Here is a 26,593-nt window from a genome sequence, read left to right on the forward strand (position 1 = left end):
TCCATCTGTGTTGCTTCAAATGGCAAGATTTCATTCTTTTTTATGTCTGAGTAGTACTCCTGTGTGTGTGTGTGTGTGTGTGTGTACCACGTCGTTTTTATTCATCTATCAATAGACACTTCGGTTGCTTCCATAATTTGATTATTATAAATAATACTGCAATAAACATAGGGTTGCATGTATCTTTTCAAATTAGTATTTTCTTCTTCTTTGGGTAAATACCTGGTAGTGTAATAACGATTATTTTTTTAAAGGTTTTATTTATTTATTTGACAGCGATCACAAGTAGGCAGAGAGGCAGGCAGAGAGAGAGAGAGGAGGAAGCAGGCTCCTTGCTGAGCAAGAGGCCGATGTGGGGCTTGATCTCAAGACCCTGGTATCATGACCTGAACCGAAGGCAGAGGCTTTAACCCACTGAGCCACCTAGGCGCTCCTTACTTTTTAATTTTTTGCAGAACCTCCATACTGTTTTCCACAGTGTTTGCAACAGTTTGTGTTCCCACCAACAGTGCGTAAGGGTTTATTTTTTTTTATTATTATTATTTTACAGTGTTGCCAACACTTGTGCCTTCTGTTGTTGCTCCCAGACTATTACTAGGGCAGCAGTATGATAATTGCTTGTAGATATCTTTCCTTCTAACCAGGGCAGGAGTCACTTTGGAGTGGTGGTGGCCTCTATAAGGGTTGCTTACACGCTGACAGACTTGTGGCACTGCTTTGGATGGGCTTTCAGTAAGCATTTTGCAGGGGGCAAATCCACAGAAGCAAGTAGGAAGAGTTCAGGAGGTATGCTATTAGCAAGGTTTGCGTGGGTCTGCTATGTAATGGGATCTGGAGCTGAGGCCTGGCTGGAAGGGGTATGTCCACAGAAGAATGTGGAAGCAGGGCACCCTGTTAGCAAGTTAGGTGGCAGCAACTGTCAGCACTGTACTGGTTCTTGTTATTCCTGGAGAAATCTCGCAAGGATCCCGGTCTTCTAGCACAATGCTCTGAGATTAGTAAACAAATCCCCCCCACCCGCCCCGGTTATACCCCAGAGTTTTTCAAACTGCTATTTCTATGTTGTATCTCTGTAGGGGTTTTTGTGCTCTCTTTATGGGTGGGGGCTCAATTTCCTCTCACCCAGCTCTCCCAGAGCTGAGCCGGCTGATTTTTCAAGTTCTAGGATTTGAGTCCCACTTACTATAAGAACACCTGAATCTTAGCCCCCTTGGTTTTCAAAGCCAGTGTTCCGGGGATTCATCTGACTGGACTCCCCAGTGAGAGAGTCCATTTCTCTCCACTTTCTGTGCCTGCGGCATCCTTCCCTCTTGAATGTGATTCCGTGGGGTTGTTTAGTTCCCAACTATGTCTCTACCCTTCCTACCCTCTTTGATGGTGCCTCTTCTCCGTATTTAGCTGTAGTGAGTTGTTTTGACGTTTCCTGGGTCATTTTCTGGGTTACACTGATGTGAATGTTCTCTAGTTGTCTTTGTAGGGTCCTCCTGCTCCACCATCTTCCCTGGAATTCTCCTTTCAGCCTCTTGAATATGAAGTGTTTGGGTTTGACTCTCCATGTTTATCCTGCTTAGAGTTCATTGACTATTTTGGATTTGTGTATTAGGGGGTTTTTAAATATCAAACCAGGATGTTTTCAGCCATTTCTTTTAATTCTTTTTTGTCCTTTCCTCTCTTTCTGATGTTCATCTATACCTATGTTCATATCCTTATTGCTGATTCACATTTCTAAGTCTGTGTTCATTTTCAAAAATTTTTTTCTTTCTTCCTCAGATTGTATAGTTTCTTTTAATCTATTTCTTTTTAAGCTTGTTGATTCTTCTGGTAACTCAGATCATCATGCAACTCTGATAAAGCCTTAGCCAGTTCAGCGACCAAACATTTCTTATTAGAAGAGTCTCACATCAGGTAGAAATGGTCCAGGCTTTAATACCCTCACTGTTAGTCTTAGCTGGAAGTATCTTGGGAAGATCATGGTCTCAGCATGAACTCAATAGTAGAAGCAAAGAAAGAACAGCTGGAGGATGTCCACCAACTATGCTTCTCAAAGTTGATTCTGTTGAAGGGGATCTTAGAACATATCTTCATCGTTGCTGCAAAGGTAGTTTGAAATGCTCTCTGTCTGGCATGAGCATTTTTATCTGTCTATGTAGATTTAACTATTGATGGCTTGTGATAGCAATCCTAGATAACAGTTGCTTAAACAGGACAGAATTTTATTTGTCCCTCATGTAGAAGTTCAGGTACCAACAAACAGATCTAGTCCTCTGTCTCCAAGGTATAGGAAACCAGAAAACTTCTATATCATTACTCTATCTCATCCTCTAATAGTTCGCTTCTGCTTCATTAGACCAAATGTGTATTTACCTGGCTGTCACATTTCCTTACTATTCCATAGGAAGGGGGAAGACAGAAAAGGTATCACCTCATCCCTTTAAACTCACTTACCAGTAGTTACACATAATATTTCTACTTTCATCTCATTGTCTAGAATTATTATTATATAAAAATACCTTTTCCAAGGAATTTTAAAATGATAATTTATTTCAGGAGGCCATGAGCCCAGGCAAAACTTTGGAAAAGGGGAAGAATACATCCTGGAGTAAAAGAGTAATGTTCTGTGCTACGGTAGCACACTGTTAACAGATTTCTTCTTTTTCTTTTTAGAGGGTGTAGGTTTCATATTTCCTTTTATTTATTTTATTATTGGAGTATGATTGACAAACTATGCCGTTTCCTTTCAAGTGTATAGTATTTGATTCAGCAATTCTTAAATTACTCATTGCTCACCATGATAAGTGGTTACCACCTATCACTATACAAAAATATTATAAAATTATTCACTTTGTTTTCTGTGCTCTACTCTTCATTTTTGTGACTTATGTATTTTATAAGTGGGAGGTCACACCTCTTAATCTCCTTTATTTCACTCATTCCCTCCACACATCTGCCCTCTGGCAACCAGTAGTTCTTTGTATTTGAGTATTTTGTGGGGTTGTGGGTGTTTTTTTGGTATGTTCATTTGTTTTGTATTTAAGATTTCATATAGAGGTGAAATCAGCTGATATTTGTCTTTCCTTCTCTGGCTTATTTCACTAATACCCTCTGGATGCATCTATATTTTTTCAAATGGTGAGATCTCATTTTTTATGGCTGATTAATATTCCATCATGTATGTTTGTATATATATCACATTTTAAAATCTATTCATCTATCAGCGGACTCTGGTATCTTGGCTATTATAAAGAAGACTGCAGTAAACACAGGGGTGCATACTTTTTTTTTAAGATTTTATTTATTTGACAGAGGGAGAGAGAGATCACAGGCAGGCAGAGCAGCAGGCAGAGGGCAGGGGAAGCAGCTCCCTGCTGAGCAGAGAGCCTGATGTGGGGCTTGATCCCAGGACCCTGAAACCAATCCCAGGACCCTGAAATCATGATCTGAGCCGAAGGCAGAGGCTTAACCCACTGAGCCACCCAGGTGCTCCTGCATATATCTTTTTGAATTAGTATTTTCATTTTGCATTTTGATGTCCAGTTTTCCCAACACCATTTGTTGAAAAGACTGTCTTAACCATTGGATATTCTTTTCTGCTTTGTCAAAGATTGACCATATAATTGTGGGTTCATTTCTGAGTCTTGTGTTCCTCTGAGCCATTCCATTGTCTGTTCTTGTGTCAGTACCATACTGTTTTGATTATTACAGCTTTGGGCTTTTATTTATTTAATTTTATTTTTTCAGTGTTTCTTGTTCAGTTTTCATTGTTTATGCTCAATGCCAAAGATACAGATGTAGTCAAAAGAAGGGCCATATGTTACTCCAATGTTGATAGCAGCAATGTCCACAATCGCCAAACTATGGAAACAGACAGAATTATTATAGATTTTGTAATAAACCTTGAACTCCAGAATTGTGATGCCTCCAACTTTGCTTTTGTTTTCAAAACAAAACTGGGTCTATTCTGGGTCTTTCATGGTTCCATACAAATTTTAGGATTGTTTGTTCTAGTTCTGTGAAAAATGCTGTTGATATTTTGCTAGGGATTGCCTTAAATATTTGGACTGACTTGGGGAATATAGGCATTTTAACAATATTTGTTCTTCCAGTCTGTGAGCATTGAGTATCTATTTCTTTGTGTCATCTTCAGTTTCTTTCATCATTGTTTTATAGTTTTTAGAGTACAGGTCATTTACCTCTTTGGTTAGGTTTATTCTTAGGTATTTTACTGTTTTTGGGCATTTGTAAGTAGGGTTGATTCCTTGATTTCTCTTTCTGCTGCTTCACTGTTGAAGTATAGAAATGCAACAGATTTCTGATTGATTTTGTATCCTGTGGTTTTGCTGAATTCGTTTATCAGTTCCAGCAGTTTTTTGGTGGAGTCTTTGGGTTTTCTCTATATAGTATCATGTCATCTATAAATAGTGAAAGTTTTACTTCTTCCATACCAGTTTGGATGCCTTTTATTTCTTTTTGTTTTCTCATAGACTTCCAGTACTATGTTAAATAAAAGTGGTGAGAGTGGACATCCCTGTCTTGTTCCTGACAGTACAGGAAAAAGCTCCGAGTTTTTCCTCATTTAGGGTATTGTGGGTTTTTTATATATGGCCTTTATTATGTTGAGGTATGTTCCCTTTAATCCTACTTTGTTGAGTGTGTTTAGTATGAATAGATGCTATCGCTATACTTGGTTCAGATGCTTTTTCAGCATGTACTGAAATGATCATGTGGTTCTTAGCCTTCTCTTATTAATGTGATGTATCATGTTGATTGATTAGTGAATATTGAACTGCCCTTGCAACCCAGGAATAGTTCCCACTTCATCATGATGAATGATACCTTAAATGTATCGTTGGATTTGGTTTGCTTGTATTTTGCTGAGAATTTTTGCATCTATGTTCATCAGGGATATTGGCCTGTAGTTCTCTTTTTTAATGATGACTTTATCTGATTCAGGGTAGTGCTGGCCTCATATAATGAATTTGAAAGTTTTCCTTCCTCTTCTACTTTTTGGGATAGTTTGAGAGGAATAGGTATTAACTCTCCTTTAAATGTTTGGTAGAGGGATGCCTGGGTGGCTCAGTTGGTTGGACGACTGCCTTCGGCTCAGGTCATGATCCTGGAGTCCCGGGATCGAGTCCCGCATTGGGCTTCCAGCTCCATGGGGAGTCTGCTTCTCTCTCTGACCTCCTCACTCATGCTCTCTCTCACTGTCTCTCTCTCTAAAATAAATAAATAAAATCTAAATAAATAAATAAATAAATGTTTGGTAGAATTCACCTCTGAAGCCATGTGGCCCTGGACTTACTTTGTTGGGAGTTTTTGATTACTGATTCGACTTCTTTGCTGTTTTTGTTTTTGTTTTACTATCCAGGTTTTCTATTTCTTCCTGTTTTAGTTTTGGTAGTTTATATGTTGGAGGAATTTATCCATTTCTTCCAGGTTCTCCAATTTGTTGGCATATAGTCTTCATAATAATTCTCCTATAATTATATGTATTTCTGTGGTATTCATTGTTATTTTTCCTCCCTGGTTTGTGATTTTATGTATTTGTGATTTCTCTGGTAAATTTAGCTAGAAGTTTATCAATTTTATTAATTTTTTCAAAGACCCAGCTCCTGGTTTCAATTCTCTTTCCTGTTGTTCTTTTAGTTTCTATATCCTTTATTTTTGTTCTGATCTTTATCATTTCCTTTCTTCTGCTGGCTTTAGGTTTCATTTGTTGTGCTTTTCCAAACTCCTAGGGTATAAGGTTAGATTGTTTGAGAATTTTGTTTCTTTTTTTTTTTTTTAAAGATTTTTATTTATTTATTTGACAGACAGAGATCACAAGTAGGCAGAGAGGCAGGCAGAGAGAGAGGAGGAAGCAGGCTCCCCGCGGAGCAGAGAGCCCGATGCGGGGCTCGATCCCAGGACCCTGAGATCATGACCCGAGCCAAAGGCAGTGGCTTTTTTTTTTTTTTTTTTTAATTTTTTATTTTTTTTATTTTTATTTTTAAAGATTTTATTTATTTATTTGAGAGAGAGACAGTGAGAGAGAGCATGAGCGAGGAGAAGGTCAGAGGGAGAAGCAGACTCCCCATGGAGCTGGGAGCCTGATGTGGGACTCGATCCCGGGACTCCAGGATCACGCCCTGAGCCGAAGGCAGTCGTCCAACCAACTGCGCCACCCAGGCGTCCCAAAGGCAGTGGCTTTAACCCACTGAGCCACCCAGGCGCCCCGAGAATTTTGTTTCTTGACGTAGGCCTGGTATCACAATAAACTCTTTTCTAACAGCTTTTTCAACATCCCCCAAATTTTGGACTGCAGTGTTTTCATTTTCATTTGTCTCCATATATTTTTAAATTTCCTCATTGATTTCTTTGTTGACCCATTGGTTGTTTAATAACCTGTTTTTTAGCCTCCATGTGTTTGTTTTTCCCAGTTTTTTCCTTCTGTTTTCATTTCATATTGAGGTAGAAAAGATGCTTTATGTGATTTCAGTCTTCTTATATTTATTGAGACTTCTTTTGATGTCTAAATATTATCTGTCCTGGAGAATTTTTCATGCCCCCTTGAACATAATGTGTATTCTGCTGTTTGGGGAAGTAATGTTCTGTATGTATCTGTCAGGTCCATCTTGTCTAATGTGTCATTCAGAGCCACTGTTTCCTTGTTGATTTTTTGTTTGATTGATCTATCCATTGGTTTAAGTGGGTTCTTACAGCCTTTTAATACTACTATATTATTCTCAATTTCTCTATGTCTGTTAATGTCTTTTATATATGTATTGGGTATGTAGATATTTACAATTGTTATATCCTCCACTTGTATTTATCCCTTTATCATTATGCAGTACCCTTCTTTGTCTCTTGCTAGTCTTTTTTAAAGTCTGTTCTGTTTATATAAGTATTGGTATCCTGGCATATGTTTTTTCATCTGTTCATTTTCAGTCTCTGTGTTTCCTTAGATCTGAAGTGACTCTGTTATAGATAGCATATAGATAGGTATTGGGTTTTTTATCCATTTAGTACCTTGTGTCTTCTGATTGGAGCATTTAGTCATTACATTTAAAGGATTATTGATAGGTATATACTTATTACCATTTTGTTGTTTTCTTACTTTTAGCTCTTCTGTTTTTTTCTTAAAAAGATCTCTTCCTGTGTGGTTTGATGGGGTTTTTCTTGGTCTTATTCTTGGGGTCTTTTCCCTTTAGTTTTTGTGTATGTATTATAGATTTTTGATTAGTGGTTATCTTTAGGTTCATATATAACATCTTTTGTGTACAGCAGTGTATGTTAAGTTGTTGCTTGAGTTTGAACACATTCTAAAAGCTCTGAGTGTTTACTCTGCCTCGACATTTTATATATATAATGATGTCATATTTTACATCTTTTACTTTTGTGCCCCTTGACTAATTTTCATAGATATAATCAATGTTGCTACTTTTATGTTTTAATTTCTGTACTGGCCTTTTAAGTGATTAATCTACTACCTTTATTATATATTTGCTTTTACGTGTGAATTTTTTTCTTAGATAATTTTCTTACCCCTAGTTTTAGCCTTTTTTTCCCACTTAAAGATTTCTTGTTAACATTTCTTATAGAGATGGTTTAATGGTGATGAGCTCCTTTAACTTTTTTTTTTTTTCATCTGGGAAACTCTTTATCTCTCTTTTTATTCTGAATGATAACCTTGCTGGATAGAGTATTCTTGGTTGTAGGTTTTTCCCTTTCAGCACTTTGAATATTTCTTGCCACTTTCTTGTGGCCTGCAAAGTTTCTGCTGAAAAATCATCTAATAACTTTATGAGGTTTCCCTTGTTATGTAACTTTTCTTGTCTTTTGCTGCTTTAAAATTCTCTCTGTATCAGGTTTTTCCCATTGTAATTGTGTGTCTTGGTGTGGACCTACTTGGGGTCATCTTGTTTGGGGCTCTCTGCAGCTCCTGGACGTGGCTGTTTCCTTCCCCACAGTAGGGAAGTTTTCATTTATTATTTCTTTGAAGTTTTCTGCCCTACCCCCATTCCTTCTCAGATATCTATAATACAAATGTTATTTCTCTTAATGACATTGCAGAGTTCCCTTAACCTATTCTTCTTCTGCATCTGCTTCCTTCTTATATCTTTCTTCTTCACTTTTCTTCTTTCTTTTCTTTTTCTCCTCCTCTTCCACTTCCTCCTCCTCCTCATTATTTTTATTTTGCATTCATCTCATTTCATTTCTTCCAGATCACTGATCATTCTTCTGCATCCTCTAATCTGTTAATGTCCTCTAGTATTTTTTTATATCAGTTGTTGAATTCTTCAGCTCTGGTTGGTTCTTTTTCATATTTTCTATGCCTTTGCTGAATTCTGAGTTCATCCACTCTTTTCTCATGTCCTGTCAGAATCTTTATGATCATTACTTTGAATTCTTTTTCAGGCATATTGCTTATCTCCATTTAGTTTAGCTTTTTAACTCTGATTTTGTCTTGTACTTCCATTTGGGACATACTCTTCTGTCTCCTTTTGTCTGATTTTCTGTGTATGTTTTTTGTGTACTACGTAGGTGAGCTACATCTCCTGGTTTTGAAAGTTGAGGCTTATGTAGAAGAGGTCCTGTGGTTCCATGTAATGCAATCCCTACTGGTGACCAGAACCAGGTACTCCACTGGTGTCCCCTGTGTAGGTTTCATGCTCCCTCCTCTTGTGCCTGAACTGTATTTGCCTTAGCCAAGCCAGCTGCAATGACCCGATTTGCTTTTTTTTTTTTTTTTTTTTTAATTATTTGACAGGGAGAGAGAAAGCACAAACGGGATGTGGTAGAGGGAGAGAGAGAAGCAGGCTTGAGCAGGGAGACACTTAACTGACTGAGCCACCAAGGCACTCCCTGCTTTGCTTTTTGTGGGCATATTGAGCAGAATTTGCTCCCTGAGTTTTCAGGGGGCCTGGCTACCACCAACATGTGCTTATTGGTGGGTAGGGCCAACTTTTAGCCTACCTGTCTACAATTAGCCTCTCTGTCACAGCTGCAGGTGCACTGAAGGGCAGAGTTTGCTCCCTGTACAACCAACTAAGAGACCCTGCTTCAGGAACTGCATGTGCACTAGTGTGTGCTGTTATCGGTCCTCCTCCCCAGAGCAGGAATCCATTGAGAGTGGCACAGTTCTGTCCAAGGCTACCTGCCAAGGGTAAGGAGGTAGAAGCTGCTTTAGAGGAATGCCTACTGAGGTGGATGAGTTGGGTGGGGAAGGTTGGCAGGGGGACGTCGGGTTGGGGCAGGCAGTGCTAGCAGGGTAGATAGGGTTAGTGTTTGTCTGCTTCATTATTTATGTTTGGTTTTTTTTTAAGATTTTATTTATTTATTTGACAGACAGATCTCAAGTAGGCAGAGAGGCGGGCAGAGAGAGAGGAGGAAGCAGGCTCCCCACTGAGCAGAGAGCCCGATGCGGGGCTCGATCCCTGGACCCTGAGATCATGACCTAAGCCAAAGGCAGAGGCTTTAACCCACTGAGCCACCCAGGCGCCCCCATTATTTATGTTTAAAACATCAACTTTTAGGGTCGCCTGGGGGGCTCAGTCAGTTAAGTGTCTGCCTTCAGCTGAGGTCATGATCCCAGGGCCCTAGGTTCAAGTCCTGCATCCTCTGTCTGACAAATAAATAAATAAAATAGAAACTTTTAAATCTGGAGATTTATGTATATGTCTAGATTTCTCATTTTTAGGCTATTTTCACATTTGCAAAATTATATTAAGTATTTTCAAGATTATTTAATTATTTCTTTTTGAATTCTCTCACTCTTGAGTTGGGTGCAGTTAGGATTTTCTTGCCAAATCTGTGGTGTTTGTTTTTAAATTTTATTTACTAGTTTATTGATCCATCTTAGGAGAAATATGAGGCTGAGGCAGTATTATCAAGAATTCATCTTACATGGTTCTGTCCTTCTATGTGATTAGTGAAACCATTATGCTAGGACCAGCTTTCTGCATTATGTTTTCTCCTCAGCCCTACTTCTTAACCAGGCGCTTTGTTCAAGCTTAGGTTGGTCATTAGCCCCATTAAAGGGAATTCCCAAGAACTCCCTGAATTTCAGGATCTTAAAACTTTGGCACTTTGCTTTTTAAAAAAATAATTTTCAGCTTTATTAAGTTTAAAGAATACAGTGGTGGGTACCTGGCTGGCTCTGTCAGTAGAGTATGCTTCAGCTCTTGATCTCAAGAGTTGTGAGCTTTATGAACTTGGATAATACAGTCTCCAGATTTGGAAGTTTTCAGGCATTTTTTCTTTAAATAGGCTTTCTGCCCCCTTTTTCTCAGTCTTCACATTCTGAGATTTTCATAATATGAATATAGTTTTGTTTGATGATGCACCATGATTCATGTAGACTTCACTCTTTTTCTTCTCTGAACAGATCATTTATAGTTCTGTCTTCTAACTCACAGATTCTTTCTTCTGCTTAATCCATTGTGTTGTTGATGCTCTTTAGTGCATTTTTGTTTCATTTATTGTATTCTTCTGCTCCAGAATGTTTGGTTCTTTTTTATGATTTCTCTGAGAAATTTTGATTTTGTTCATGTCTGTTTTCCTAATATCAAGATATGTTTCTGTGTTTTTTATAGCTCTTTGGGTTTCCTTAAAACAGCTACTTGGAAATATTTATTGGGAAAATCACATTTCCATGTCTTTGAGATCAGTTACTGATAGATTATTGTGATCCTTTGGCAGTATCATGTTTCCTTGATTTTCTTCATATTCCTTGAAGTTTCTGCCTTGCTGTCTTCACATCTGAAGTAGCTCTCACATCCTCCAGTCATTAACTACTTAAAAGTAGTTAATTTCTCTCCTGAAGGAGAGAAATAACTTTCATCAGCACTGCTAGGGATTCTGAGGCTTTCTTAGAACTTCTATTAATACACCTGCCCCACTGTTCTTGCTCTTTCTTGTAGCAGAATTCTTAAGCTTGTCTACCTTCTCTTCATCCTACAGCACACTAGGTTGCTTGCAGACAGCCTCCTTGTTTTTCCAAAGGCAGCACTAAAACTCACGTTTCTGGTCTCTTCCTTGCCTGCATTCAGACTGGCTCTCTGCTGTGGGGTGGGAGTTTGTGGAGATGAGGTCTGCAGAACTCTGAGGGTGCCCACGGGTGAGGGGGATTTGTAGGCAAAAAACATGCAGCAGCTCATGAGCAGTCTTCTTAGTGGAGTTTGCAACACAGTAAGATGTGGATCCCTTTAATGCCTTATGAGATTCTTTTATCTGCTATTCTCCCAGACTCATTAACCCTCCAGGGATGCAGCTCAGAATTAAGTACTCTGGATGCAGTGAAAGAGAAATAAGCCACTTTGGCTCTATCCCACGCAGCTAGGAAACCAAGTGCTCACTCATACATTCTCACTTTCCTCCATGGATAAGTTCATCGGCTATGAACATCCCTCATGGTCCTAAACTGTGCTACCTTGGGAGATAGGTGATGTGAGTAAAATCACACTGTTCTTCTTATCCCCTGTGATAAGTCCAAACTCATATATATATTTTTTTTTTTTTCTCTCAGCAATATGCTGGGACATAAGAGAACAAAAGTTCTCTTATTCATGGGTGATTGTCTAGACAGTATTTTCCAAAGGTCCAGGACCTCAGCCAAGAGGGGTAGATTGGTTTATGGGTCATTACAAAATCCACACCTAGAGCTGAGCTCTTAAATGCCTGTTACCCCAAGCATGAGTAGGCGAGTCTCCTCCTTCGCCTCTTGGTGTATGGTGCTCTGACAGCTCCCACAAAAGCACTTTTGTCCATAGATGGAAATCAAGTTGTTGAGTCAGGGAAACAAATGAGCCATATTCAGGCATATGGCCTTTGGTTTCTTAAGCCTGTTTACTTCAAAGGTCTTGATACTTATTAAAAAGGATTCCAAAAGAGGATTTCAATCCTACAGCCTACTCTGAACCCTTTGTGTTAGTAGATGTTCATATTCGTAGGGTCCTTTTAGACCTACAAATAAATTCTTAAAAACATGGATTGTGAATTAGCTCCTGGTGATTTCATCTCACCCAGTCTCTCATAGAAATTCCTCAAAGGGTAGGAAGTTTGGACAGACCTCTTTGTTCTGTTGCTGTTGAAGATTTTTTTCCTCTGTTAATCTTTTGAACATTTCAGGTTTTTTATTATTATTATTATATTTTATTATTATTATTATTCAGGTATTATTATTTTTTTATTATGTTCATTTAGCCACTGTATAGTACATCATTAGTTCTTGATACAGTTTTTAACTAGGAAGATTGCATTATATTTCTATATACAAATCATATTGCTCTCATAAAACTTGTCACGGGTACCTCATTTCTGAACTTACTCTAAAGCTTTCTTGATACTCTTTTCTCATGCTTCTAGTTCAGCATGGTTCAGACCATTTAAAAAACTTTGTTAATCTTTTTAAATTGTTTTTATTTATCTGTTGTTTGCTAACAAAGTTAGCATTTCCCATTTTCCCATTTTCATGGCTGCATACACTTATTATAGGCTTATGAACAAAACATCCTCATTTTTCTAAATTTCTCTTGATCTAATGAACAATACATCCAGCTGCTACTGCACTTCAAATTGTGTATATCATTCTCTCCCTGTTTCTGCTTCCACCCAAATCCAGTTTTCATTTTTGCCTACCTTAATGAGTCACAAGCATCTAGTGAGTTCCCAGACCACATGAGTATAGTTTTATATTCCTCCCATTTTCCACACTCAGTATAATTTGGTGCCGAAGATCTCTTTAAACCTATGGTAGGTATTTAAGATACATGCTTGCTGATTCTGTGAATGAACACAGACTGATAGAATGTTGTTAATATGTTGGGTTTTTTTATGTTGTTGTTTGTAACAAAACCCCATAAAATTTTAAATAATCTCGTACCTTTGGATACTCTGAGAACATGGTTCAGTATGTTTTCTACATCATTTAAAATGGATTACTTCAGATTAAGTAGGAGTGTGTTGTTACAGGGAACAGTGACATTCAAAGATGTGGCTATTGACTTCACCCAGGAAGAGTGGCAGCAGTTGGATCCTGCTCAGAGGAACCTGTACCGGAATGTGATGCTAGAAAACTATAACAACTTAATCACAGTGGGTAAGGGTAGTTTCTTGTATAACTCAAATTCTGGGAGTAAAATACTTTTCCCCCAAATTTCTGAAATGTGTGGAACCTTTAAATGTTAGACTGGTTTCGCCTTGAGGTGCCTTTGCTTACATGAATATATGTGCTGCAGCTTTCAAAACTAATGGTCATCCCCCTTATGTTTCAGGGGCAGCATCCCCACAAACCATGTCCTTGTCCTTCAGAAAGCCTGGTTTCCCTGGACCAGTGTCAATTCTTGAATGATTTTTTTTTATTTTTTATTTTTTATTTTTTTTTAGTGTTCTGAGATGTTGAATGATTTTTTTGTTCCTGGTGTTTATGCCCAAATCTTATGTTACTTACCTTGACAGGCTGTCCATTCACCAAACCTGATGTGATTTTCAAGTTGGAGCAAGAAGAGGAGCCTTGGGTGGTGGAGGAAGAAGTGTTAAGGAGACACTATCCAGGTTAGTTAGGGAGGGAACAGACAAGTGAGGTGGGACCAGAACTCTTTAATGGTTAATCCATGACTAGTTGACCCCTCTGAAATGTTCTCCAAATATATTTTCCTAGAGACTGTAGACTTTTAAGTAATAATAGTCTATATGAATAATTTACTAACCTAAGATGTCTTTTCTAGATAACATTCTTCTTTCCACAGAACTTAAAGGACTAGTTGGCCTTTTTATCCGTGTGTTAGCATTTCCTAATTCACTTCCAGCTTTACTTTGACAATCATTCTGTTACTAGCATCTTCAGTCCCTCTGCCCACCTTGTTACATAGGATTCTTTCATTTTGCATTCGCATATTCACATAACCAGTTGCTCAACTAAACTGTTGACATTTATGTTAAAAACTTTCTTTTCTTCCTTCTATTATAAATGCCTTAGTATTTTATTTTGTACTTAGTTACATTTCCCATTGTATTTTTAGCTTTTGCTTTCATACTTCAGTAATGGCTACAGCTGTTTTACTCAGTAAGTTTTCAAGTCAGTGATACTTTTCTCATAGCTTTATTTTTCTGCTGCATTTGCCATGTATTTGTGCACACAGTTGTCTGCACATGTATTTATACACACACATAGACCCACATACATATACATACACATATAGGCAATATGTATATACACATATGTGCATATATTTCTAATTTGGTAGTAGATAGTGCCAAGTCTTTTTTTGCTCCAAAGAAACTACATTTTTATTTCTACCAGGGATTTCTGCTGACATAGTCTTAGCATTTTTAAAAACTTTCCCAATTTGATAGGTGAAAAACAATTCATTTTAGTTTGAATTTGTATTTCCTTTATTATGAGTGAAATCGAGGATGTTTTCATATGTTTAAGCTCTGTATTTCTTTATAAATGGCCTATGTCTTTTGCCTGTTTTTCTGTTGAATTTTTAATTTATATGACTATATTGATGTGAGAAGCCTTTTATCTTTTGTATCTTTTTCCAGTATTTTTTCACAGTTGGACATTCCTCTTTGAGGTACTTTTGGAACCTTAAGTTTTTTTTTAATGTTCATTTAGTTAAAATAATCTTTCCTTACAAGAGATTATCCTATGATTTTTTCATTCATGTATATAGGTGAATTATGTCTTCATACTTCTTCGTAATTACTCATGCTTACATTTTTACCATGAATTTAAATAATTGTTCAAACTTTTTCAGGCTTTGGATGCACTGTTACACTGGTTTCATAATTAGAATTTAAAACCATTTCTCCTTCTTCTGGAGTACTTGTAATAGCAAATAACTCCCTTAAAATTTTGGTTTATCTTACTTGTTCACCTATTTGGGCCTTGTGGGTTATTGAGGTAAAGTGCTCTTGACAGCTTTTATCCATTGTTACTTTATACTGTTCTCTATAGGTGTTTTGTATCTTTTGGCATTAGTTTTTGGTAATAGGTTATAGTGTTCTAGAAAATTACCTACTTAATTCTGGTTTTCAAATTAATTTTTACAGAGTTGAACAACCTAATTTCCATAAATACTTGTTTGCTCTGTATCTGTAAAGTTTTACTATACACTCATGTTCCAAGGTAGTCTATTTAACAACTTGTTTCATCTGTATTTTCCAATCTATTAGTATAACATTTCCCATGATGCTCTTATTTTTGTCTTCCTTAATGCTGTAGATTTCTTAGCCAACATCATCAGATATTGACTTCCTTCATTCTCTCTACATCTCCTTCTGGGACTCCTAAAGACAGAGGCTAGATCTTTTTTCCTCCATATTTTTTTTCATTTCCTTTACTATTTTGTGTCTCCCTTTCTGTGTTGAGTTCTCAGTAATTACCTTAGATATCTTCAGATTTACTCATTCCTTCTTCAGCTGTGTCTATTCGTCTTTTATCTCGTTTTCTTTTCTTTTCTTTTTTTTTTTTTTTTTTGGCTTTTTTTCTCCTATGTCTTTCTCGCCCCTGATTTCTGTGGCTTGTTCATGTTTGTGTTTTTATCCTTTGCTTTTTTCAAGATAGTCTATGTAGTTGTTCTGTTTTTTGTATCTGACAATTCTAATATTTTATGTCCTCAGGATTAAATATATTGTTTTGATGATTTGCTTATTGTACTTGATTCTTCACATGCTTGATGACTGCTGATTGTGAATTCAGCATTTTTAAACCTTTTTGCAATAATCTTGTTGTCCTAAATTGGGGTTGCATTCTTCCAAAGATGATTCCTATGTGCTTCTGATAGATGCCAACAGCCATTACCAAGTGAAGACCAGTTGACCATTCTTTGAATATGCTGGCTTTTTGTAGGAACCTCAGTTGATCTTCTTTTCCTTATTCCTGGCCCGAAGCTTATGCTTCAGTTAATAGGCTTTCATTTGTCTAGGAAGTCAAGTCAAATTCATCTTCCCACTTGCTTTCTAAAACCCTCTTGCAGACCTGATTTTGCCTAATACTTGTTTGTTTTTGTTTTATTCATTTTTTAGTGTATGGTATTCAGGTGTGGTTGGTGGAGTGTGTTGTGGTGGTCTTGGAGGTTTATGCTACTTTATGTAAGCCCAGTGATGCATCAGAATTTGTTTTACCATTAGCTTATTCACTGTGAGGCTACCGTACCATAATTTCAATACTAAAAGTACTACCTAGTCTCTTTTCCTCCACATTTGCATGGTATTCTTCATTTTGCTTGGTTTTATTTTTCTCTTCCATTTCTTTCCTTGGTACTACCACTTATTTTTTTCACCTATCCCTTTCTGTTTTCTTATTTTCACCTCATTTGTTTATATTTTCAGCTCTTGATTTATAGATTTATTATCATTAAGCCTTGCCATTTGTGGAAATAGCCAACATTTTCCTTTACTGTGTGCCATAATTGTTTAGCTGGTGCCTTTTTTCTTCTTTCTTTATATCATGTTTCTTTTATGTTTTTTCTTTTGTAATACATCTTACAGATCTGGTTTTAGCACCTTCTCATTTTTAGTGGTAGGCTAGTTCTTCCTTGACTTGCTTTTTTAAAAAAGGGTAATGTTAGGGAAAGAAAATGAGTACTCTGATCTAGAACAGGGATCATCAGCAAACTATACTATGGTTTGTAAGCCTGCCTCTTATTTTTGAAAATACAGTTTTATTAAAACATAGCCACACCCAGTCATTTACATCTTGTGTAGGATTGCTTTCACATTATAATGGCAAACTTGAATAGTTGGATCAAAGACTGTATGACCCACAAAGCCTAAAACATTTACTATCTGACACGTTAAGAAAAAAGTTTACCAATTCTTGTATATGAATGCATCTGTTTTTCATATTGAAGCCCTTTATTGTTGTGGAATCAAATTCTTTTTCATTTCTCTTTGGATGTACTTTGGCAGCCTAATCTGACCTTCAACATCATTTGCTTAATGGGACTTCTCTTTTTCTCCTAAGTTACCCAAAAGGTTAGTATTCTGCCTTTTCACATGTGTAATGTGCAACCAAGTCTCTTAAGTTTACCTGCTTTACAGTTGCACAGGAATTTTCCCTTCCTTTATTATCAGTCTGGCAGAGAGGGAGAAAAATCTCCTTTTTCCAACCTCGGAGCTAAGCAGCAACAGGGAACTGAATGTTATACTTCAGTAAGTAGGTAGGTTTGTAGTTACTCTATGCTTGAGGCAGTTCCTTTATTTTGTATCCTCTGCCTCATGTTCCTGACTTGACAGCATTTCTGTTTCCATTTCTTAAGAGAATGGTCTTCCATCTATTCTTGGATAGTCTTTGTAAGTTTATGCATTTTTCTTTATCTCACATTGGTGTGATTTGGGATTGGATGAAATAAATTCATGTATTTATTATACCATATTTAAGCTTAATTTCTCCCTCTTTGTTTTCCCTTCTGCTCACCTTACCTACTCCCTGTCCAGTCATGCTAAGTAGGCTCTTCCAATTTTATGTTCCAACTCTTTGATTGAGTTTTTATCTGCCCATTGTTTGTTCTCACTTTATTAGTGCAGTACTCAGAACAATTTTATTTACTTTTGAAAATACATAATACATGCTTATAGTATAAAAGCTCTAAGGTACAAAAGGATACATATTGAAAAATAGCTCTTCTCTTACACATTTCCTAAGGTGGTAACCCCTAGCATCGTTTTCCTTTGAGCTGTATGTAACCTGTATTTTCAAATATTTTTAATGAAATTACATTGATAGTTTAGTTTGTGAATAAACGTCATTTTTGTGGTTGAATGTTCTTTTCCAGCAATGTGATTTTCTTAGTTTCCTAGGGATGCCATAATGAAGTACCACAAACTGGGTGGCTTAGAATAACGGGAATTTATTCTCACAGTTCTGGAGGCTAGAAATCCTAAATCAAGGTGTTGCCAGGCCATGCTCCCTCTGAAATCTATAGAGGAAGGACCCTTTCTTCCCTCTTTCAGCTTCTAGTAGCCCTAGACATTTCTTGGCTTGCAATGGCACAAGGCCAGCCTGTGTCTTTATTCTCATGTTGTTCTCCCTGTGTTTGTCTGTTCACATTGCATCCTTTCTGTCAGAACACCAGTCAGATTATGAGCTACCTACTCTGGTATGACCTCATTTTAAGTAGTTGCATCGGCAGTGACCCTTTTTCCAACTAACTTCACATTCTGAGGTACTGGGAATTAGGACTTCAGCATATCTTTTTTGCAGTACACACAATTCAACCTGTAGCACCTTTCCATTTGATCAAATCTGTGTGCACATTTTAATTTTCTGGAAATCTTGGGATCTTACTTACTAAATTCCCATATTTTTCATATTTTTTGTTGTGATTGTAAGTATAGTCTTCTGTTATGTTTTCTAAATAGTTCTTTGTATTTATGAATGTTATTGAAACTATTAATTTCTAAGATACAGTGAATTTAATGATGTTTACTTTTATAATAATTTTTCACTTTTGATCTTGCATGTAAATTGTTTTATTCCTGACAAAAATGTTAATCTTACCTTTCCTTTCCACATTTTCTACCTCTGATTTTGTCTCTCAGGGCACTACACAGTACTGTAATAATAGTGCTGATAGTATACTCTTTTTATTATGTCAGTGCTTCGGGATTTTTCTTTTTTGGGCGTTTTTTGGCTGCGGGTAGATTTTTCTTATTAAATATAGTGCTGTTGAAGTTGCATTGTACTTTTTCCCAAGTTAAATAAGTATTCCCATTTTTTGAAAGTTTCATTGTGGAAAATTGATGTTTAGTTTTATCATTTTTAGAAATATCTTTGGAAATGATTAGATTTTAGAAGTAGATTTTTCTAATAGTAAAATAGTTAAAAAAATAGTAAAATAGATTTTCCTAATAGTAAAACATACTTCTGTACCTTAAAACCTACACAAATATGATGTAATATATTTAATGTTCTCGAGGTCACTTTTTTTTTCCTTCTGGGTTATTTTGATGTTTTAGGTAGAATTTTTACATTGATATTCATAAGTGAAGTTGGTGTGTAGTTTGTTTTTTTGGTTATCTTTTTCATGTTTTGGTATTGTTACATTTTACACACACAAAAATGGGAAATTCTCTTTTTCCGTATTTATAACGTTTTTGCAAATCATGAAAGCGAATGTCCCCTAAATGTTCAAATTCCCATATGGATCTCTGTGGGCCTTTTGGATTTGTTTTTATGGGATTGCTTTGTCATATTTTTCCTTTATTTTGTGAAAGTTGGTTCATACAGGTTTTCTACCTCTTACAGGGTCAGTTTTGGTAATTTGCATTTTCCAGAAAATTATTTATGTTAAGCATTTTGTAAAAGCTTATTTTAATAGAGTCCTACAAAATAGTTTTATAATTAACTTCCTATTTTTTTCCTCTGTCATTTTTTCTTACTTTGTACATTCTGCACTCTCCCTTTTATTTATCTGGCAGTTCATCTGTTTTGTTTCAGATCCCATTTTTAAACACAATCAAAGCTATTTGTATTCCTATTTTCCTCTACTCATATTTTTCCTGGGATCTCCGAAAGCTTCAAAAATAGGAGATCTACACACCTGAAATTTGCTTTATAATGGGGAACTAAACCGTAAACCAAGAATCAATCCCATGATAGCATATTTCCTGACATTTTCTTCATTTTACAATATTGGAAAATTTTTCAAGTGATATTTATTTGCAATCTGTTTTAGGAGAAATGTGGGGGATTGAGCATCAGAAAATCCAGGACAGACTTTTGACACAATTTGAAGATAAATACACAAAAACACTGACTGAAGAAAAAGTCAATGAATGTCATAAGAAATTTGCAAATGCATTTCCTCTTAACTTGGACTTTTTTCCTTCCAGTCACAATCTCTATGAATATGACTTGTTTGGAAATTGTTTAGAACATAATAATTTTGACTGTCATCATAATAGAATCCTTATAAGAAAGGAACATTCTGAATTTAGTGAACCTATGAAATCATTTTGCATTAATCCATCCCATCTTGCAGTAACTCCCTTTAAGTGTAATCATTGTGGGAAAGGATTCAGTCAAACTTTGGACCTCATCAGACACCTGAGAATTCATACTGGAGAGAAACCTTATGAATGTAAAAAGTGTAGCAAAGCTTTCAGCCACAAGGAAAAACTCATTAAACATCATAAAATTCATAGTAGGGAGCAGTCTTATGATTGTAACGAATGTGGGAAAGCTTTCATTAAAATGTCAAATCTCATTAGACATCAAAGAATCCATACTGGGGAGAAACCCTATGCATGTAAGGAATGTGGGAAATCGTTCAGCCAGAAATCAAATCTCATTGATCATGAAAAAATTCATACTGGAGAGAAACCATATGAATGTAATGAGTGTGGGAAAGCATTCAGCCAGAAGCAAAGCCTCACTGCACATCAGAAAGTTCATACTGGGGAGAAACCTTATGCATGTAATGAATGTGGTAAAGCCTTCCCTCGAATTGCATCCCTTGCACTTCATATGAGAAGTCACACAGGAGAAAAACCTTACAAATGTGATAAATGTGGAAAAGCCTTCTCTCAGTTTTCTATGCTTATTATACATGTAAGAATTCATACAGGTGAGAAACCCTATGAATGTAATGAATGTGGAAAATCCTTCTCTCAAAGTTCAGCCCTTACTGTACATATGAGAAGTCATACTGGTGAAAAACCTTATGAATGTAAAGAATGTAGAAAAGCCTTCAGCCACAAGAAAAACTTCATTACACACCAGAAGATTCATACTAGAGAGAAACCTTATGAATGTAATGAATGTGGGAAAGCTTTCATTCAGATGTCAAATCTTGTTAGACACCAGAGAATTCACACTGGAGAAAAACCCTACATATGTAAGGAATGTGGCAAAGCCTTTAGCCAGAAATCAAATCTCATTGCCCATGAAAAAATTCATTCTGGAGAGAAACCCTATGAATGTAATGAATGTGGTAAAGCCTTCAGTCAAAAACAAAACTTTATTACACATCAGAAAGTTCACACTGGAGAGAAGCCTTATGATTGTAATGAATGTGGTAAAGCCTTTTCTCAAATTGCATCTCTTACTCTTCATCTGAGAAGTCACACCGGAGAAAAGCCTTATGAATGTGATAAATGTGGGAAAGCCTTCTCTCAGTGTTCACTACTCAATTTACATATGAGAAGTCATACTGGTGAGAAGCCCTATGTATGTAATGAATGTGGAAAAGCTTTCTCTCAAAGAACTTCTCTTATTGTGCACATGAGAGGTCATACAGGTGAGAAACCCTATGAATGTAATAAATGTGGAAAAGCCTTCTCCCAAAGCTCATCCCTTACTATACATATACGAGGTCACACAGGTGAGAAACCCTTTGACTGTAGTAAATGTGGAAAAGCCTTCTCTCAAATCTCATCTCTTACACTTCATATGAGAAAACATACAGGTGAGAAGCCTTATCATTGTAATGAGTGTGGTAAGGCTTTTAGCCAAAAGTCACACCTTGTTAGACACCAGAGAATTCATACTCAGTAGAAATAGAAACACTATGAATATTGTGAAGATGGAAAAGCCTTCAGAATTAGCATCTCCTTTCACATTACATAACTGATTTTAGAGCAGAAAACTATGAATGTGGAAAGCCTTTTGAAGAAGTCACACAATTGTGAAACATGAGTTTCACAGCGTGACAAATTGTGTAACAAATAAGTTGAACATCAAAAACCTTGGTAGACCTCTGTTGATATTTATTCAGGATTCTTATTAAAATATGAAACAAGATGGCTGCTACAAGCATATCAGCATTACAGTTGCTCTCCTTTTGTAGCCAGTACGTTAAGCAAGAAAAAGAAGATTTGGGGGGAAGGAAGAAACTATAAAAATATCCTCCTATACAGGAAATAGTTAATTGGATAATGTGTTGATATAAAATGTATAAGGATAACAACAGCAATTACAAGACACACATATATATAAAGTTACAAAAAACATTTTGAAGAACATAAAGTAGGACCTGAAATTCTGAGAAAAATAACACTGAAAACACATTTTCAAAAATATAAATTCACAAATCTTTAAGGTACTTCCATTCTAAGTTTTCACTAAATTTTAAGAATTTCACAAACTGATTTAAAATTTTGTATGAGAACATAAAGGACCACAAAGAGCTGAAACAAGTGAAAAACAAGAGAAAACACAGTCTACCAGATAGCATCACATATTTAAAGCTGGTATCTAAACAATGTGTTCTTGCTAAATAAATGAATCAGTGGAAACAAAACAAGGATTGAAGAAAGGAGATAAGGAAATTTTTTGTACGGTATTGCTATTGAAAAGTCATTGGAGAAAGAATGGCCTATTCAATAAACAGAAGATGCATTTGCAGTCAAATGCTCTACCACTGAGCTATACCCCCTCTCAGAAGATGCATTTGAACAAAAAATGACAGTTGTCTACTTTATACTATATATAAAAATAAAATCCAGATCGACTGAAGACTAGAATATAAAAAGCAAAATTCTAAAACTCTGATGAAAATGAAATAGATTTATTACTTTAGAGTAACTGGATCACTCTAAAAACACATAAATATGAAATAGTCATTTCTATTTTGGTGTATTGCACACAGATACGGGCACGAAGATACACATCTATGTTCATCGTGGTTTGTATTACACTAAATTGGACATAACAGATTCTCATTAGTAGAAGGATAGATTAATACCATGTAATTATTGTTATGATAGAATACAGTATTTAGAGAGAAGGTACAAATTTGACATATAGTACCTAGATCACAATATAAATATTGAGAGGAAAAAAAAAGCAAAATGTACAATGAAAAGATGTAACATTTGTATAAGTTTAATAAAATAATGCAAAGAACAGTACTGTGTGTTGGTCATATATTCATTTATGACATTGGTTGCCTTGGTGGAAGTGAGAGGGGTTTAGATGGAATTGTTATATTTATCTGTAACATTTCTTTAATTAAAAAATGAAAGAATGAAAGCAAATATGGTGGTAACAAATCTGGTTGTTAAGATATGTTGCTATCTTTTGTATTCTTTGGCCTTTCCTTATTTTCCTGTTTCTCTAAAATAAGAATCAAATGAGAGGAGGACACGACCTATAGGAACAACTTAAAAATTGATTGTCTATGACCAAATACTAACATTTATAGAAGACTATATTTACTAATACACAAACCAAACTGAATTAAGATGATACTTTGCTTACCCTCTCCTCACAATGTTAACTTAGATAATAAAAACCAGCAGTATATACATAGCATTTACTTGCTGGGAATTTTAAAATTTTTATTTTTATTTCAAACACAAATTCTCTATGCTGAAAGCAGTGAAGAAACAAAAGAAATAGTCAATTCTTGACATAACTGGCTCTTCATTGGGAAAAAAAATCACCTACATTTGGCTTGGTTTCAGATCGAGGAGAGACTGGCCCTTCATACATACTGTAAAACATGATTAATATTCTGACAGTGTCAAGCCAAGTATAGGTGCCTGTATCTGAGCAGAATATTTAGGATATCCCAACAAAGCTTTATTTGGTTTCTGAATCCTTAAATGAGGGTGCAGATGCTCGTGATTTTAGACATTGTGAGGTATGTGGCCAGCGGATATGAAAGTTCACTTCCCTGTATCAGATCTAAAATGTTTTATATTTAGACCTTTCAAATATTTATTGAACTCAAATATCCTTTTCTGTGAATAGCTGATTCATTATTTTATCTCTGTTTTCTACTGGGACTTTGAAAAGATGTCTTTATTGGGGCACCTGGGTGGTGCATTTGGCTCAGCATTGGACTTTTGGTTTCAGCTCATGCTATGATATCACGCCCTGCAACAGGCTCTGTGCTCACCTCTGAGTCTGTTTGAGATTCTCCCTCTTCCCCTCTACCTCTCTACCCCTTCCCCACTTTCTCCAATAAATAAATCTTTTTTCTTAAAAAGATGTTTTTATTTAGAAATAATGATTTATAGGAGGTTGCCAAAATAATATTCTATAGTACTGTTTAGTTCGTGTGTCCTACATCCAGATTCCCCTAATATTAACATTTTACATAATTCAAGTACAATATCAAGTTTGACACTGGCATGATCTGTACATGTTTTCAGGTATCAGTGGTTCTACATGCACTCAAGTATGTGTCCATGTAGTTATATATGGTTTTGTCTCCTGTTGATTTCTCTGCCACCACAATCAACATACAGAACTTCCACCACCACAAAGATCCCTTGTTCTAACCCTTTGCTGTCATACCCTTAACCCCTTTGGCAAGCAGTAATCTCTCCTATAATCATGTCCTATCAAGAGTGTTTTACAGGGGCACCTGGGTGGCTCAGTCAGTTAAGGGTTGACTCTTGATTTGGCTCAGGTTATGACCCCAGGGTTGGGAGATCGAGCCCTGCATCAGGCTCTGTGCTGGGCAGGGAGCCTGCTTGGGAATCTTTGTCCCTCTCCCTCTGCTGCTCCCCCTGTGTGCCCTGCTCACTTTACAACAACAACAAACAAAACAAAACAAAACAAAAAACACATTATAAATGGAATCAGGGTGCCTGAGTAGCTCAGTCAGTTACGCATCCGGCTCAAGTCATGGTCTCAGGGTCATGAGATTTTTTCATTTGTTTTTTAGTTGTCACATATAAGTGAAATAATACAGTATTTGTTTTTTTCTATCTGAATTAGCATAATATCCTCTAGACTCATCAGTGTTGTTGCAGTTAGCAATATTTTGGCTTTTTATGGCTGAGTAATATTGTTTTAAAGATGTCACATCTTATTTATCCATTCATCTATCCTTAGACATTTAGGTTGCCTCCGTGATGAGCATAGGGGTACATATGCCTTTTCTAATTGTGTTTTCATTTTCTCCAGATAAATAACTAGAATTACTGGCCCCTATAGCAGTTTTATTTCCCATAGTGATACACCAATTTACATTCACACTGACAGTGCACAAGAGCTCCCTTTTCATTACATCATCACCAAACGTCTTTTTTTTTTTTAAAGCCATTTTGATAGATAAGAGTTAATATCATATTTTGGTTTTTACTGGCATTTCCCTGATAGTTAAGTGATACTGAGCATCTATTCATGTGTCATCTTCCTTGGAAAAATGTGTATTCAGATTTTCTGCCCACTTTTAATCAGATTACTTTTATGTTGAGTTGTATGAGATTTTTAAATATTTTGAATGTTAACTGTTTATCAGACAGACTAGTGGCAAATACCTTCATTCAGTAGGTTGCCTTTCTTTTTATTTTTTTAAAAGATTTTATTTATTTATTTGACAAGAGATCACAAGTAGACAGAGAGGCAGGCAGAGAGAGGGGAGGGGAAGAAGGCTCCCTGAGCAGAGAGCCTGATGTACGGCTAGATCCCAGGACCCTGGGATCATGACGGGACCGAACACAGAGGCTTTAACCCACCGAGCCACCCAGGCACCCTGCCTTTCTTTTTATTGATGGTCTCCTTTGCTGTACAATAGCCTTCTCATTTATGTAATCCATTGTATATTGTTCTTTTTGTTCTCCTTGCCTAAGGAGATCAAAAAAGATATTGCTAAGACTGATGTCAGAGTTTACTGCCTTTGTTCTAGGAATCTTATGGTATCAGGTCTCAATTTAAGTCTTTAATCCATGTGAGTTTATTTTTGTATACACTATAAGAAACTGGTCCACTTATGAAAGAAACTGTCTTTCACCATTGTATATTCTTACCTCCTTTGTCATAGATTAATTGGCCATTTTAGCCTGGGTTTATTTCTGGGCTATCTATATTTATCCATTAATGTATATTTCTGTTTTTGTGCCAGGATCATCCTATTTTGATTACTATAGCTTTGTAGTATAGCTTGAAATAAGACAGTGTGATACCTTCAGCTTTGTTATTCTTTCTCAAGATTGCATTGGTTATTTGAGGTATTTTGTGATTCTCTTCAAATATTAGGATCATTTGTGCTAGTTTTGTGAAAAATGCCATTGATATTTTGATAGGGATCATACTGAATATGTAGGTTGCTTTGGGTATAAATTCTTCCAATCCATGAGCACAGTATATTTCCACAAGTTTCTGCCATCTTCAGTTTATTTCATCATGTCTTACAGTTTTCAAAGTACAGGTCTTTTTCCTCTGTGGTTAAATTTATCCCTAGGTACTTGATTCTTCTTAGTGCATTTGTAAATGAGACTTTTCTTAATTTATCTTTATGATAATTTTTACTTAGTATGTAGATGGGCAAGATTTTTGTATACTAATTTTAGATTTTTGTATATTCACTTTCTATCCTGCAACTTCACTGATTTCATTTATTCTAATAGTTTTTTGGTGGAGTCTTAGGGTTTTCTATATATAAGATCATGTCATCTACAAATAGTGACCATTTAACTTCTTCCTTTCTGATTTGGATGCCATGTTTATTTTTCTTACCTAATTGCTATGGCTAGGATTGCCAATACTATGATGAATAAAAGTGGTGAAAGTGGGCATCCTTGTCTTGTTCCTGATCTTAGAGGAAAACTTTTAGCTTTTCTCCACAGAGTATGATGTTTGCCCTGGGTTTATCATGAATAGCTTTATTATGTTGATGTACTTTCCCTGATAAACACTTGGTTGAGAGTT

General features: G+C 36.1%; 1 protein-coding gene across 2 annotated transcripts in view; it reads left to right on the top strand.

The window, feature by feature from the left end:
- Positions 1-22,836, top strand: part of ZNF569 (zinc finger protein 569) — a 58,249-nt gene extending 35,413 nt beyond the window's left edge. The window contains exons 1-4 of one of the 2 annotated variants that reach the window (XM_044256422.1): positions 8,812-9,145; positions 12,952-13,078; positions 13,438-13,533; positions 19,665-22,836. In XM_044256422.1, coding sequence (XP_044112357.1) covers positions 13,045-13,078; positions 13,438-13,533; positions 19,665-21,484 — 1,950 coding nt within the window. In that variant the 5' untranslated portion in view covers positions 8,812-9,145; positions 12,952-13,044 and the 3' untranslated portion in view covers positions 21,485-22,836. Of the gene's footprint in view, positions 1-8,811; positions 9,146-12,951; positions 13,079-13,437; positions 13,534-19,664 lie in introns of those variants that run through there. The other variant, XM_044256421.1, reaches the window with a different exon arrangement.
- Positions 22,837-26,593: the final 3,757 nt, after the last annotated feature.

This window comes from Neovison vison, chromosome 7, assembly GCF_020171115.1.
Source record: "Neovison vison isolate M4711 chromosome 7, ASM_NN_V1, whole genome shotgun sequence".
NCBI lineage: Eukaryota > Metazoa > Chordata > Mammalia > Carnivora > Mustelidae > Neogale > Neogale vison.